Here is a 15,225-nt window from a genome sequence, read left to right as displayed (position 1 = left end):
TATTCTGATTTTTATACTGAGCGCATGTATGTCCTGATTGTCAGTCATGGAGGAGGTCCATGCAGTGGCATTTAGGACAGTATTTATTGCTTCTATTTAGTGAAAAGACGGAGACCATGTTTTGGGTCTTCCTGCTGCTCATCAGTGACTGCCTACTCAGAATCAGATGACTTTCAGGTGGACTGCATAGGGTCTTCCTCAGACTGACAATACCAGCTAGAGCAGAACATGATTCCTCCTTTGTTCTCCTACTAAGATAGTTCATAAGATTCCTTGCAGGCATTGTCTCCCTCCCCAGGAACCCACGGCACAGCTTTGCGGCAGAGCAAGAACTGACAGTACAGGGTGAGTGGTACTGCTTGATTTAGTAGGGGTTTATCCCCTGATAGATGATTATCAGGCCTATGGAAACTGAAAGCTTTTTCTCTAATGAAAATCCATTTTAAATTTGTGTCCAATACATCTAAAACACTGAAAAGTAATATTTTTTAAGAGTATTTCTTAGAAACAACATAAAGCTGATGCAACGAATACTAGTTTTTAAATGACTGTACATCTCATCTGATTGCCTTTTACTGGGAATACCAGGAATACTTACCACATGCTTGGCACTCAGCTATGGTATTTCTCAGAAAAGTTGTTTCCTTGACCTTGAGGATATAGAAACCAAATGTTATTTGGATACAGGCAAGTTATTTTGCACCTGGCTGCCAGAGGAGTCATTATCACCTATCAGGGACTGCAGCAACAGGACAAGGGATAATGGGTTCAAACTAAGACAGGGAAAGTTCAGGTTAGATATAAGGAAGAAGTTCTTTACTGTGAGAGTGGTGAGGCACTGGAATAGGTTGCCCAAATAAGTGGTAAATGCTCCATCACTGGCAGTGATCAAGGCCAGGCTGGACAGAGCCTTAGGCAATGTGGTCTAGTGTGAGGTGTCCCTGCCCATGGCAGGTGGATTGGAACTAGATGATCTTAAGGTCCTTTCTATGATTCTATGATTTCTTCCCCAAGATATCACACCAACCATGCAATATAGATAGTCTATCTTGATAGATGTTCTTTATACCATAAAATTAAGGGCAGTGATAATGGTTGCTATACTTCAGCCATCATCAACAGACCCTTAGGAGTAACATACTTAACCAAAGGCTTGTGCCACCATGTTCTGCTACCCACAAGCAAGTGAAACAAATGTAAGTTCAGTTCTGATAGACCTACCTCTACCTAACAGCAAGCTAGGGTGGTTACTCTAGTTCCTCTCCACTTAAGACATGAGATTTTCTGTATCTGAATAAGCACTCCTACATTCAGTGATCCTCCATAGCAATCACAGGGTACCAGCACCTATATGGTTATTTCTTCTCCACTGTGTCGTACCTCTGAGGCAATGAAATCTACACAGGAGTTTATTGCTTATGTGAATTTCTCACTGACTCTATCAAAAGTGGCAAGCTTGGGATATTTCACACTTAAGCCTTTATACAGTACCTGTTGCCTGAGAAGGTCTTTCACATCTCCCAGTATCTGGTTCATCTGCATCATCTGACCCATTAGTTGCCTATTAAAATCACCTGCAGGGAAACAGCAATGAGAAAGTGTGCACACAACTCTCCCTTATTTGCCATGATAATTTTGAGATACAAGATGGAAACACCATGAAGAGCTAAGGAGGGCAGACATTATTTTTTACTTATGCCCTGTAGGAATCCTTAGACCAAACACAGTATCTATTTCCAATTTTTATAGTGATTTGAATACTTAAGGGTTTTCTGGACTGAGCTCCACTGTGTATCACATAAACAGGCAAAACAGAAATCTCTCCATGGAGAGAAAACCAGTCTGTTTTTCTACTGTTATTTCAGTGGCAAGGCTCTCTAGTAGGGCCTAGCACCACTAGGAAATAATGCCACTAGTGCTACTGGTTCCCTCCACGCCTGAGACCAGCAACCTTAAGTGAAACCTTAGGATTTCAAGCTTATAGTGGTAACCCATCTGGGGCAGTAGGGCAAGGTGGGCATGAAGTATCTGAGCATACAATGGGAAGTCACCCTTTATAAGTGTATTCCATGTCAGCACAATTGATTCCTGCATAATTTCAAAGTGAAGTTACCCAGCTTTCTGAGCAATCTCATTGTACAGCTCTGACCACACATCAGGAGTGCCTGCTCTGATGCAAACAGTCCTTTTAAGACCTGCAATTGGCTTTTCTTCCAAAAGGCATTGTACACACATTTCATGGCTGCCTTTGCTTCTAGGAGGTGCAGAGTTTGCATGGATTCACAACATGCTATGAATTCACACCAAAGCCAGTTCTCAATAACAAGCAACAAATTAAAGACCTCCAAGACAAGACCAAAAGTTACATCTGTCCATGAGCCAAGATCACAAGATGCCCACCTGTTAAATGAAACACTAGTTTTGACCCAGTGACAGAAGAGTAGCAGAGAGCACGGTTAGTACATTAGCTTGTCGTAGCTTCTGTTTGTAGCTCACTTCTGAGTTTGTAGTTCTCTTGAGCAGCCATTTTTTTACTTCTCTAAGTCTGTATGTCTAAACAAATTTCACAAATATATGCTCTTTTGCATTCTAATCAGGCAGGGTATTTTGATATTATGCCCAACGGCTTCAGGGAGGTTTATTCATGTGTCACTTCTGTGAGTACTGAAAAATTACGTGAAAAACACTTTTCTTAATCTTTACCTGTTTCAAACTTCAAACGATGTCCAGTGGGAATTATCCCACTCCTAACATACTAAGTTTTCTTCATTTCAGACTTTCTCATCAAAAGACGGAGCAAGTTTAAAAACTCATGAACCACCTGTTCCAGAACCTGCCTCTGTTCTTGTCTCAACCTTGTCTTGTTTTTATCTGGGAGGACTGCACAAGAATTTAGGATTATGGGTATTTCACAGTCCCACACTGGAACTTTGGCACACAGGCTGTTGGGACAGATTGCTAGGGTCTGTTCTTATTTTGCTTGGGTTTGGGTTTTTTTGTTTGTTTGTTTATTATTTTGTTTGGTTTCTCTGTGTGCATGTGTGTTTTTTTGTTTGTTTGTCTGCAGTATAGACTCATAGTATGGTTTGTGTTTGAAGAGACCATTAAATATAACCTAGTCCAACAGGTTTGTCCTAGCCATTGCAAGGATGTGCTTCACTAGGTTAAGTTGCCCAAAGCTCAGCCCAACCTGACTTTGAACACTTCCACTGACAACTTCTCTGGACAACATGTTCCAGCACAGGGCCTTGGATATAGAGGTGCACCAGCTCCATTGCATTGGTAGAGGCAGGACAAATGCATAAACACTAGCTTGTGTAAGTACAGGCCATAATGAAATGCCTCACAGATACTTCTAGCTTTCTTGGGAACAATACTGGTTCAAGTACCCTACTTGCCCCCATTTGGCAAAGTCAGAGTCCTGAAACATCATTCAAAGAGACTATGGTTACCTGGGCAGAGATCCAGCCATGATTAAATTACAGATCATGGCTGACAAGAGAACAGTTTCCTGTCAGCCTATAATCCTCCATCAAAGAAGCTACATATAGAAGTTGCACATCAAACCGGCCACCAACAGCCACTCTCGATCAGTTGCTGAGGTGAGTAGCTTGAGAGAGGACGCCTGCAACACCGGAGCGGAGAGGGGAGAGATCAGCGTCCAGGAGCCTCACCTCAGAGCGACAAGAGCCACTGAGGAGGGAGCCTCAAGTCCTCAACAGGACTTGCCCAGGACTCGGAAGCTCAGCTCCCGCGAGGGGCTGACTCACAGGGGGCGGAGCCAGGAGGAGTGGCACCAGCTGGGAGTGGCTAAAAAACCTTCCCAGGGAGCGCGGCGACCAGGAGCGCGGCGACCAGGGCCGGCAAACAGAGAGCGTCGAGGCAAACAGAGCCGGCAAACAGAGAGCGTCGAGGCAAACAGAGCCGGCAAACAGAGAGCGTCGAGGCAGTTTGCGTGGCAGTTCGCGCGGGCAGGCGAGCGGGCAGGGGAGCGGGCAGGGAAGCGTTCCAACCGCCTCATCGAGAGGACTCGCCTGGAGTACAGGAGGGGGAAGGAGTGCTGAGGGACGTAGACGGATTGATTGACCAGATAGATCATGGTTACAACACGATCGAAAGCTGCAGTGAGTACTAATGTGGGTATCCAGACTGAGCCTTCCTGCAGACATGCAGCTGTGCAGGTCTCTGGCTGCAGCGAATGCCTGAGCCTGGCACTTGTATTGGAGGGAGCCAGTGATACTGCTTGTGTTCGCTGTGAGCAAATAAATGACCTGCTCAGGCAGGTGGCTGAACTGAGGGAGGAGGTAGAAAGGTTGAGAGCCATTAGAGAGTGTGAAAGTGAAATAGATTGGTGGAACCACACCCTAAGGCAAGGGCAGAGGGAAGTGGTTCAACAAGATATGGATCCCCTTCCCTCCTACCATCAGACAGAAGGAGAGAGCTTAATGGACAAGGATGGATGGAGGGAGGTTCCTCCTCGGAGAGGTAAGCGAAAACCCTCACAATCCCTTCCTCCCTCCCAGTTGCCCTTGAATAACAGGTACGAGGTCTTGGAAATTCAGGGCCAGGTGAATGGAGATGGTGAGGCAAATCTATCTAGTGAGTCACCCAGGGCTAGTCACTCACCCACATACCTCAGAACTTCCCCAACCAAGAAGAAAAGAAGAGTAATTGTGGTGGGTGACTCCCTTCTGAGGGGAACAGAAGGGCCCATTTGTCGACCGGATCCACCCCACAGGGAGGTCTGCTGCCTGCCTGGGGCTCGGATTAGAGATGTTAAAAAGAAGCTCTCTGAACTGGTGCAGCCGTCTGACTACTACCCACTGCTGGTTTTTCAGGTTGGCAGTGACGAAATTATTACGAGGAACGTAAGGGCAATGAAGAGAGACTACAGGGCCCTGGGACGGCTGGTTAAAGGGTCTGGAGCGCAAGTGGTGTTTGCCTCCGTACCTGTTGCAAGCGAGGGTGAAGGGATATATAAGAAGACTCTGCAGGTTAATGTATGGCTACGTGACTGGTGTCAAAGGCAGGGGTTTGGGTTTTTCAGTCACGGGCTGCTGTATGGGACACCTGGTTTGCTGGTGACAGGCGGGATACACCAGTCCCAGAGAAGAAAAAGGGTTTTGGGGCAGGAGTTAGCAGGGCTTATTGACAGGGCTTTAAACTAGTTATGAAGGGGGGAGGGGATTTAACTGGGCCTGTTGGGGACAAGCCCAAGAGGAACATGCTAGGGATTGAAGGATGGCGGGCTAAGGAGGACTATCAATCTCTTGTTTCACTTGTGGGAAAGGATAGCTTTTTAGACCCTGTCCCGCAGGGGAAAAAGGGTACTAGGACTGGCTCCCTGAAATGCCTGTACACCAATGCACGCAGCATGGGGAATAAACAGGAGGAGTTAGAAGTCTGTGTGCGGGCTAAAGGTTATGATCTAGTGGCGATTACAGAGACATGGTGGGACAGTTCACATGACTGGAATGTGGTCATGGATGGCTATGTCCTTTTTAGGAAAGATAGGTCAGCAAAGCGAGGTGGTGGAGTGGCTCTTTACGTGAGAGAGCAACTAGAATGTATTGAGTTCTGTCCGGGGTCGGATGAGGAGCAAGTGGAATGTCTGTGGGTACGAATCAAGGGGCTGACTGGCACGGGTGATACAGTTGTGGGGGTCTATTACAGACCTCCTGATCAGGACGAAGGAGTTGATGAGGCTTTCTACAGGCAACTGGAAGTAGCCTCGCGACTACATGCCTTAGTCGTCGTGGGGGACTTTAATTACCCCGATATTTGCTGGAAGACTCACACAGCCAGTCATTCACAGTCTAGGAGGTTCCTCGAGTGCATTGATGATAATTTCTTAATGCAAATGGTGGACGTACCAACTAGGGGAGCAGCGCTGCTAGATTTAGTACTCGCCAACAAGGAGGGTTTGGTCGAAGTGGTGACGGTCAATGGCAGCCTTGGCTGCAGTGACCATGAGATGGTGGAGTTTAGGATCCTGTGTGGGAGGAATAGAATACCTAGCAAAGCCACAGTTCTGGATTTCCGAAGGGCCAACTTTGGCCTCTTCAGTCAACTGCTAAGGGAAGTCTCATGGGAAAGTGTACTAGGCGGTAAAGGGGCTCAAGATAGTTGGTTAGCATTCAAGGACCGCTTCTTCCAAGCTCAGGATCGGAGCGTCCCAATAAGTAGGAAGTCAAGTAAGGGATCTAGGAGACCGGCGTGGTTAAACAAGGAGCTGCTGGGCAAACTCAAGTGGAAAAGGAGAATCTATGGATTATGGAAGGAGGGGCTGGCCGCTTGGGAGGAATATAGGACAGTTGTTAGAGGATGTAGGGAGGCAATTAGGACAGCTAAGGCCTCCTTGGAACTCAATCTTGCTAGTCGGGTTAAAGACAATAGAAAGGGCTTCTTCAAATACATAGCAAATAAAACTAACACAAGAGGCAATATAGGCCCACTGCTGAACGAAGTGGGTACCCTGGAGACAGAGGATATAAAGAAGGCAGAGGTGCTGAATGCCTTCTTTGCCTCTGTCTTTACTCCTGCAGACTCTCCCCGAGGGCCCCGGATTTCTATAGCCCCAGAAGGAGTCAGGACAAAGGAGGAGTTTGCTTTGGTAGATGAGGATTGGGTTAGGGATCAGCTATGCAATCTGGACATCTGTAAATCGATGGGTCCGGATGGAATGCACCCACGGGTGCTGAGGGAGCTGGCGGAGGTCATTGCTAGGCCACTTTCCATCATCTTTGGAAAGTCGTGGGAAACGGGCGAGGTGCCTGAGGATTGGCGGATGGCAAAGGTCACACCAATCTATAAGAAGGGCAAGAAGGAGGACCCGGGTAATTATAGACCGGTCAGCCTTACCTCCATCCCTGGAAAGGTGATGGAACAACTTATTCTTGACTCCATCACTAGGCATATCAAGGATGAGGGGGTCATTAAGAACAGCCAACATGGTTTTATGAGGGGGAAGTCATGTATGACCAACCTTATAGCCTTCTATGAGGAAGTGACTAGGTGGAGGGATGATGGTAGAGCGGTAGATGTAGTTTTTCTTGATTTCAGTAAGGCATTTGATACTGTCTCCCACAGCATCCTCATAGATAAGCTAAGGAAGTGTGGGCTTGACAATCAAGTAGTGAGGTGGATCGAGAACTGGTTGAAAGGAAGAAGGCAGAGAGTTGTGGTCAATGGCGCAGAATCTAGCTGGAGGTCTGTGACTAGTGGAGTTCCTCAGGGGTCGGTGCTGGGACCGGTGCTGTTTAATATTTTCATCAATGACCTGGATGAGGGAACTGAGTGCACCCTCAGCAAGTTTGCTGATGACACAAAACTGGGAGGAGTGGCTGACACACCAGAGGACTGTGCTGCCATTCAGCGAGACCTGGACAGGCTGGAGAGTTGGGCGGGGAGAAACTTGATGAAATTTAACAAGGGCAAGTGTAGAGTCTTGCATCTGGGGAAGAACAACCCCATGTACCAGTACAGGTTGGGGGTTGACCTGCTGGAAAGTAGTGAAGGGGAAAGGGACCTGGGGGTCCTGGTGGATAGGAGGATGACCATGAGCCAGCAATGTGCTCTTGTGGCCAAGAAGGCAAATGGCATCTTAGGGTGCATTAGAAAGGGAGTGGTTAGTAGGTCAAGAGAGGTTCTCCTCCCCCTCTACTCAGCCTTGGTGAGGCCGCATCTGGAATATTGTGTCCAGTTCTGGGCCCCTCAATTCAAGAAGGACAGGGAATTGCTTGAAGGAGTCCAGCGCAGAGCCACAAAGATGATTAAGGGAGTGGAACATCTCCCTTATGAGGAGAGGCTGAGGGAGCTGGGTCTCTTTAGCTTGGAGAAGAGGAGACTGAGGGGTGACCTCATCAATGTTTACAAATATGTAAAGGGTAGGTGTCAGGATGATGGAGCTAGGCTTTTTTCAGTGATATCCAGTGATAGGACAAGGGGCAATGGGTGTAAACTGGAGCATAGGAAGTTCCACGTTAACATCAGGAAGAACTTCTTTACTGTAAGAGTGACAGAGCACTGGAACAGGTTGCCCAGGGGGGTTGTGGAGTCTCCTACACTGGAGATATTCAAGGCCCGCCTGGACAAGTTCCTGTGTGATGTACTGTAGGTTACCCTGCTCTTGCGGGGGGGTTGGACCAGATGATCTTTTGAGGTCCCTTCCAACCCTTGGGATTCTGTGATTCTGTGAACTAGAAGAGGCAGGTTCAAAGTAAACAGTAGAAGGTATCTCCAACAGGCATGATGAATTTCTTACCAGGAGACATTCTTAATCAAGCATTCAAAACTGACTGGACAGACTCATGGAAAGAAACATATATAGTGTAGGTTTAAAACCAGCTGGCAACTGAGTACCACACAGCCACTCACTCACTACCCCCTACTTCCTACCTCCCTGGGCAAGATGGGGAAGAAAACTGAAAGAATGTAAACCCAGTGGGTTGAGATAAGAACAGCTTAGTAACTAAAGTAAAATATAGTACTACTACAACTAAGGGAAAATTAAAAGGTGAAAATAAAAAAAACCTCAATGAACACAAGTGATGTACAATATAGTTGCTCACCACCCGCTGACTGATACCCAGTCCAAACCAAGCAGCAATCAGTCCCTTCTGGGTGACTCTCCCCTGTTTATACACTGGGCATGATGTCCTGTGATATGGAATACCCCTTCATCTAGTTTGGGTCAGGTGTCTTGTCTCTGCTCCCTCCCAGCTTCTTGTACCCCTCCTCACTGGCAGAGCATTAGACTGAAAAGTCCTTGATCAGGATAAGCATTACTTAGCAACAACTAAAACATTGGTGCGTTACCAGCATTATTCTCAGACTAAAGCCAAAGCACAGCATTGCACCAGCTGCTAGGAAGAAAATTAACCAGGACAAGTACAAACCACAAAGATTCCATCTCTGAGGGAGGGCTCTATATACTATGAACTGCTGGAAAGCAGGACAGCATTGAGGGAAAAAACACACTATAACTCCACTCTTAATTCTTGTCCTTGCGTCTATATTGGCATACACTTTAACACTAGCTAAGTTAGAAGAACCTTTGGTCTGGTGCAACGCAACTATGTCAGATTCAGGTACCCTATATGAACTAGATGACCTCCAAAGTTTCATTCTGACCTGAATGATCTTATGATGGTGATTATATGCAACATACTAGTCTCATTTATCAAATGAGCAACCACACCTTCTCTGTGCAACCTGTTCCAGTGCCTCACTACCTTCATAGTAAAAGAATTTCTTCCTAATGGCTAATCTAAATCTCTCCTCTGTCAGCTTAAAACCATTTCCCCTCGACCTGCCACTACACACTCTTGTAAAATATTCCTCTCCAGACTTCCTGCCAGCCCTTTGTAGGTACTGGAAGACTGTTATAAGGTCTCCCCCAAGCCTTCTCTTCTCCAGGCTGAACAAACCCAGCTCTGTCAGCCTCTTCATAGGAGAGGTGCTCCAGCCCTCTGATTCTCTTGATGGCCTCCTCTGGACATTCTCAAGCAGGTACACATGCCTCTTATGTTGCGGGGTCCAGAGCTGAACTCAGTACAGCAGGTGGGGTCTCATGAGAGTGAACAGGGAGAGAATCATCTCCCTTGACCTGCGGGTCACACTCCTTTTGATGTGCACAGTTGGCTTTCTGGGCTGCAAGCACATACTGCTGGGTCATGTTGACTTCTTGTCAACTAGCACCTCCCAAGTCCTTCTCCTTGGGGCTGCCCTGCCTGTAGTTGTGGTTGGGATTGCCCTGATCCAGGGGCAAGACCTTGCAGTTGGCCTTGTTAAACTTCCTAAGTTTTACACTGGGCCCACCTCTCGAGCCTGTGCAGGGCCTTCTGGATGGCGTTTTTTCTCTCCAGCATGTTGACTGCACCACATAGCTTGGTGTCATTGGCAAACTTGCTAAGGGCGCACTCAATCCCAATGTCCATGTCAGCGACAAAGATGTTGAACACGACTGGTCCCAACACTAACCCCTGAGGGACGTCATTTGTCACTGCTCTCCCCTTGGACATAAAGCCATTGACCACAACTCTCTGAGTCTGGCCATCCTTATCCACCGAGTGGTCCATCTGACAAATCCATACCTCTCCAGTTTAGAGACAAGGATGCAATGTGGGACAGTGGCAGACGCTTTGCACAAGTCCACAGATTATCAGTCACTCTTCCCTTATCTACCAATGTTGTGTCCCCATCATAGAAGGCCACCAAATTTGTCACATGATTTGCCCATAGTAAAGCCATGTTGGCTGTCACCAAACACCCCCTTATTGTCCATCTGCCATAGCAACAGAAACTACTAGGATGATCTGCTCCATGATCTAGCCAGGCATTGAGGTAAGACTGACTGGCCTGTAGTTCCCTGCCTCTTCCTTTTTTCCTCTTTTTAAAAGTGGGGGTTATGTTTCCCCTTTTCTGGTCGGTGGGAACTTCACCTGACTGCCGTGACTTCTCAAATATGATAGATAATGGCTTGGCAACTTCATCTGCAAGTTCCCTCAGGACCCACAGATGCCTCTCATCAGGTCCCATGGACCTGTGCACCTTCAGACTCCACTGGTGGTCTCAAACCTGTTCTTCCACCACAGGCAGTTCTTCATTCTCTCAGTCCCTGCCTTTGTCTTCTGCAGCTGGGCAGTGTGCCTGAAGCTCTTGCCAGTGAAGACAAAGCAAAAAAAGTCATCGAGTACCTCGGCCTTCTCCATGTCCCGGGTAACCAGGTCTCCTGTTTCCTTCCACAGAAGTCCACGCTTTCTGACATCTTCCTTTTACCCTCACTGTACCTTCAGAGGTTTTTCTTCTTAACAAGGACAAGTTGTCCTTCTTGTTCCTGGTCAGATTTAATTCTATGAGGGCTTTGGTTTTCCTAACTTGATCCTGGCTGCTCAGACATTTTCTCTGTATTCCTCCGAGGCTACCTGTCCTTCCATCTTCTGTAGGCTTCCTTTTTGTGTCTGAGTTTGTCCAGGAGCTCTCGTTCATCCACACAGGTCTCCTGGCATTTTTGTCTGACTTCCTCTTTGTCAGGATGCATTACCAGTGAGCTGGCAGGAGGTAATCCTTAAATATTATTCAGCTTGCTTGGGCCCCTCTTCCCTCCAGTGCTTTCCCAAGCATTTTCCAGTTAATACAAAACCACATGCTTTTACCAAGATACCTAGGTCTCATATCCCTATACAGCTAAGCATTTGCATTCCAGCTTCTTCTCACTGAAGTCAAATTGTGGTTTTCTGATACATTGCTCATGTAAAAGGACACCATGAAGCATATACAAAGTGCAATGAAGCTGAGTTAATATTGCTGTTGGAAAATTTGCGCCTTTCCTTTGGTGGATTTGACTATGTAAACTCTGAATATATTCATGCAACTTGTTTTATCATTAATATGATACTAATTCCACTTGAAGGTAATAAGCAACTGAATCTGAGAGACTCAGCCAGGCAGAGGCAGCCAGGGAGAGACAATATGTCTCTTTGTTACTGCCATTTGTATTATTGATTGATGAGCAAAAAGTTATAAATGAGAAAGCTGCAAGTTTGCAATCTGGAAACCCCATTCACAGAGCTGCGAGTTTCTAGAGGAGGAAACGCTGAATTGCCCCTCCTTTCTATGTGCAAATGTCTGTTGATGTAGGGGAAAAAGGCAGACCTTTGATGATAAAACCTTATTTTTTGCCTAGATATACATGTTAACGAGCAAGAAAACAGACACACATACAATTGAGTATTTAAATAATTAAAAGGCAAAACAGATTCTGTTACTGCTGCAAAACACTGACTCCTACACTTATATAATATACTCAGGATGCCCTCATAAAATTTGTGTATCTCAACTCTATTCTAATCAAAACTAGCAATGCTGCAGGGTTGCTGGGGGAGGGGGTGGGGGGGGAGGGTAGGCAGGAGAGGCAGGAAATGGTGTGAGAGAGAGAACTTCTTAGTGATCACATTTCAAACCTGGCACTCACTTCTCCCCCTGCCCAGTTGCCACATATTAACATACTGCCCACACGGTGTGAACCCATTCTTCTCCCTCACACCCGCAGCAGGATGGCAGACAAACAGGGACTAGGAAGGAGTAGAGGTGGGGCAGCCTAGCCCAGGTTTACTGGGTTGAGAGGTTAGAGAGTATCCTTGCCCATCACGGGATTTTTCACCCATCTCCTGGGGACTTGCAGGAGCCTCAGTATGCTTCAGCTCCTTCCTTTCCTCCCTGTTCCCTGTTCAGTCTCCATAATGCTCAGCACATGCAGAAAAGGAATTGGTTCTGGAGCAGGTTTCCAGTCCAGCAGGTGACACAAGCCTTGGCTAACTTACACCAGGACTAGTGGCTGCCTTGTGATGGCTCTCCCCTCCTGCACCCATGGGCTCTGCAGCTGTAGCACCAACATGCTCTGCAGTCTCCTGTGTCCTTTTTCACACCCCATTCCTCCCCTCTCAGGTACCCTCCAGTGATCAAAATATGAATATTGGCCATTGTACTGTACATTGACAGGTCTTGTTACTCTACCTATTTTCACTAAGCCTGTAGCAGTGTATCACACTTAGGACTGCTTCCTGTCTGCAACCTGAATACTTAAAATACTATGAAGTTGACACCAATAGATCATGATCACAAAAGTCTGCCTTCTAAATTAGGCTAAAAATCCTCTTTTAATCATTAAGACTTCTCCTTTACTAGGAACACTCCTCATCGCTTGAACACCAGCAACAGTGACTGTTTTTTCTCCAAACTGAACTATTTCTAAAACATTTACAGGAAATTATCATGGCTGTAGTTCAGTCAAACAACTGTTATTACTTATCTCTAGAGTTTCTCCACCTTTTTAATATTCATCACATTAGCTTCTTGCACTGGGATCCTAGGCAACAATTTAAACTTCTGGTTGCAGGCCTTACCAGTGTACTGAGGAACAGGTTCAATTTGTTGAAGAAAACAATCCTGCAGGTTCCCCACTTGGGCAAGTGTTCCTCCAGTCACCAGCTTCAGCTCATCTAGTGCATCCTGGATTCACAAGAAAAACAGAGTCCACAATTCTGGGACAATGGAAAAACTGTGAAGTATCAGACAAAGTAAATTATGTTTTCAGAGAGGTTGTCTGTTTCCCAAGCAGGGCTCCTACACCACACCCTTCGGGACCACCCATCACCATCTGAATTGCACGAAAATTCCTAAGCTTTGACTTGCAGACTTTCACATAGCTGTGGTTTTATTTTGAACTTTCTTTTTACTATTCTGATTCATATGATCTCACGTACCACGAAGTTCACATATTTTTATATCCGTGACATAGAAGAATGTTTTTTTTGTTGTTGTTGTTGAACTGAATACAAAGTAATCTTTCCCCTGCCACTCCCAGTCATTTTTACCTTCATGTAAGGAACGTGGGCAGCTTAGCAATTCTCCATATAAACAGGATCATTTTCAAGCCCAAAATGAAACAAAGCAATGGGGCAAACTTGGGGGCAGTATGCCTTTGCACCTTCTAATGCGTATTTTGCATCAACAACAATGGAAGCTGTTTGTAGAAGTCACTGTTTACCTCGGACTGTTGATATGGAGGTGACAGGAAGCTATGCAAACCTCAGACAGAGAAAAAAAGCTACTGTAGTCAAACAGATGGGGACAGGACTCTTACACCATGCGAGTCCCCCTCTTCTTTCGCCTTTTTAGTCCATGTGGCTTACCACGAAGCGTAAAGCCACATTACGCAGCCAAGGGTTGCTCTTACTGAACAGCTGTTAGAAGCTGATGAAGAGCTGCCATTACAGCATCAGCTAAATCCTTGCAAAAGGTTCAATCCCCAAGAAACTTAGCCTGAAATAAGACAGGCAGCAATTTGTTATTTTTTTTAATAAGCTAAAAAATTGTGTTTCAAACAAACAGCATAACTATTATTACAGGGTTCAATGAAACTAAGGTTTCACCTGCTCTATATGGAACTTATATTTATTTCACAAGTTAATACTCAGGTTACTGAAGCACATTGTACACAGCTTGGCCACACTGCATGGGCTGAGGTCAGGAGACAATGATACAGAGGATCCCTGTGATCCCATTAAGTGCTCAGCCTGCTCCCAGTTTTTCCACTCACCTGTGGCTTCTCCTGGAAAGTGCGCAACTCTACCACCGCCAACATCTGAGACAGCGTTGAAAACGCTTTTGGCAGGTCCTGAATGGCACCTACTTGCAGGCAGTCCAGATACAACTCTATTGTGCTTGATCCCTGCTGCAGGCCACTCAGCCACAAGATGACAGCATGGGGTTTCCCATCAGCAAGCTGGACGTTGCTAAAAATCACTGAATTCAACCTCCCATCGCTCTTCAGATAGCGTAGCACCACTAGTACAAAATACACAGAAGAGGGTAGCAGGTAACCCAAGGTTGGTCAAGGAAGGTCGTGTGGAAATCTGTAATTCTTCTGGTATATTTCCACATGTCAGCTTTTGTAAATGCATTCCATATGCAGATATAACTGGTAATCATGAATGAGACATTGACTTTCAGAGCAGGATTACCAGGAATCTTGCATGACTCCCCATCTTTAAAGCACTGCTGCCTGCAGAGTGTGTTTCACTGCTCTGTCCAGGCCTCTCTAACTGGCTCAGCCAAAGTCACTTTACAGGCCAAAATGTGCCAGAATACAAGTGGTAAAAGTAAAGGGTGCAATGGACAGCTTGCAGTCAGCACTTTGGCAAGTACATATCTGACAGACGTAGAAATACCCTGCAGCAAAAACGTACAACTAGAAAAATCAGTTTCAGTGATGCATATTGCACTAAGTGAGGCCATCTGACAGTGTATCCAAAGGCAGCATTAAAGAAATCAAAGGAAGCATGAGTCCAAGCCAGTAACCAGCGTCTCTCTGCAATAAACAATAAACCCAAAATATAATGCAGAGAAGACATATTCCACCCCAGAGATGACTAAGCCCCTTCTCAACTATTTTTTAAGGCATTAGTGGAAGACCTATTTGATAATTCACACAACAAATTTTCATTTTATGAAGTAAAATTCACCTTCAGAAAAACACAACAGCAAACAAAACCTCTTACAGTGCAATATTGAAAAACTGTCTCTTTCCTAAGGAAATTGGATTGGTAAACCAGGATCTGCAAGCTAAATCTACCTAGCTAGTTCTCTCTACAAAATCTCTCCCAGGCTCTGCTAACACATATCTTCAGAAGCAACAAGCTGAGTGCATCTAGAGAGTATATA

At 45.9% G+C, this 15,225-nt stretch overlaps 1 protein-coding gene across 1 annotated transcript in view; it reads right to left on the bottom strand.

The window, feature by feature from the left end:
- Nucleotides 1–15,225, bottom strand: part of THBS4 (thrombospondin 4) — a 46,195-nt gene that overhangs the window by 23,512 nt on the left and 7,458 nt on the right. The window contains exons 3-6 of the mRNA XM_065662736.1: nt 14,102–14,349; nt 12,906–13,011; nt 1,492–1,574; nt 599–650 (exon numbers count right to left, since the gene is read on the bottom strand). Coding sequence (XP_065518808.1) covers nt 599–650; nt 1,492–1,574; nt 12,906–13,011; nt 14,102–14,349 — 489 coding nt within the window. The remainder of the gene's footprint in view (nt 1–598; nt 651–1,491; nt 1,575–12,905; nt 13,012–14,101; nt 14,350–15,225) is intronic.

This window comes from Lathamus discolor, chromosome Z (assembly GCF_037157495.1).
Source record: "Lathamus discolor isolate bLatDis1 chromosome Z, bLatDis1.hap1, whole genome shotgun sequence".
In the NCBI taxonomy this organism is placed as follows: Eukaryota; Metazoa; Chordata; class Aves; order Psittaciformes; family Psittacidae; genus Lathamus; species Lathamus discolor.
The sequence above is the reverse complement of the archived record's forward strand: the minus strand, read 5'-3'. Positions and strand labels throughout refer to the sequence as shown.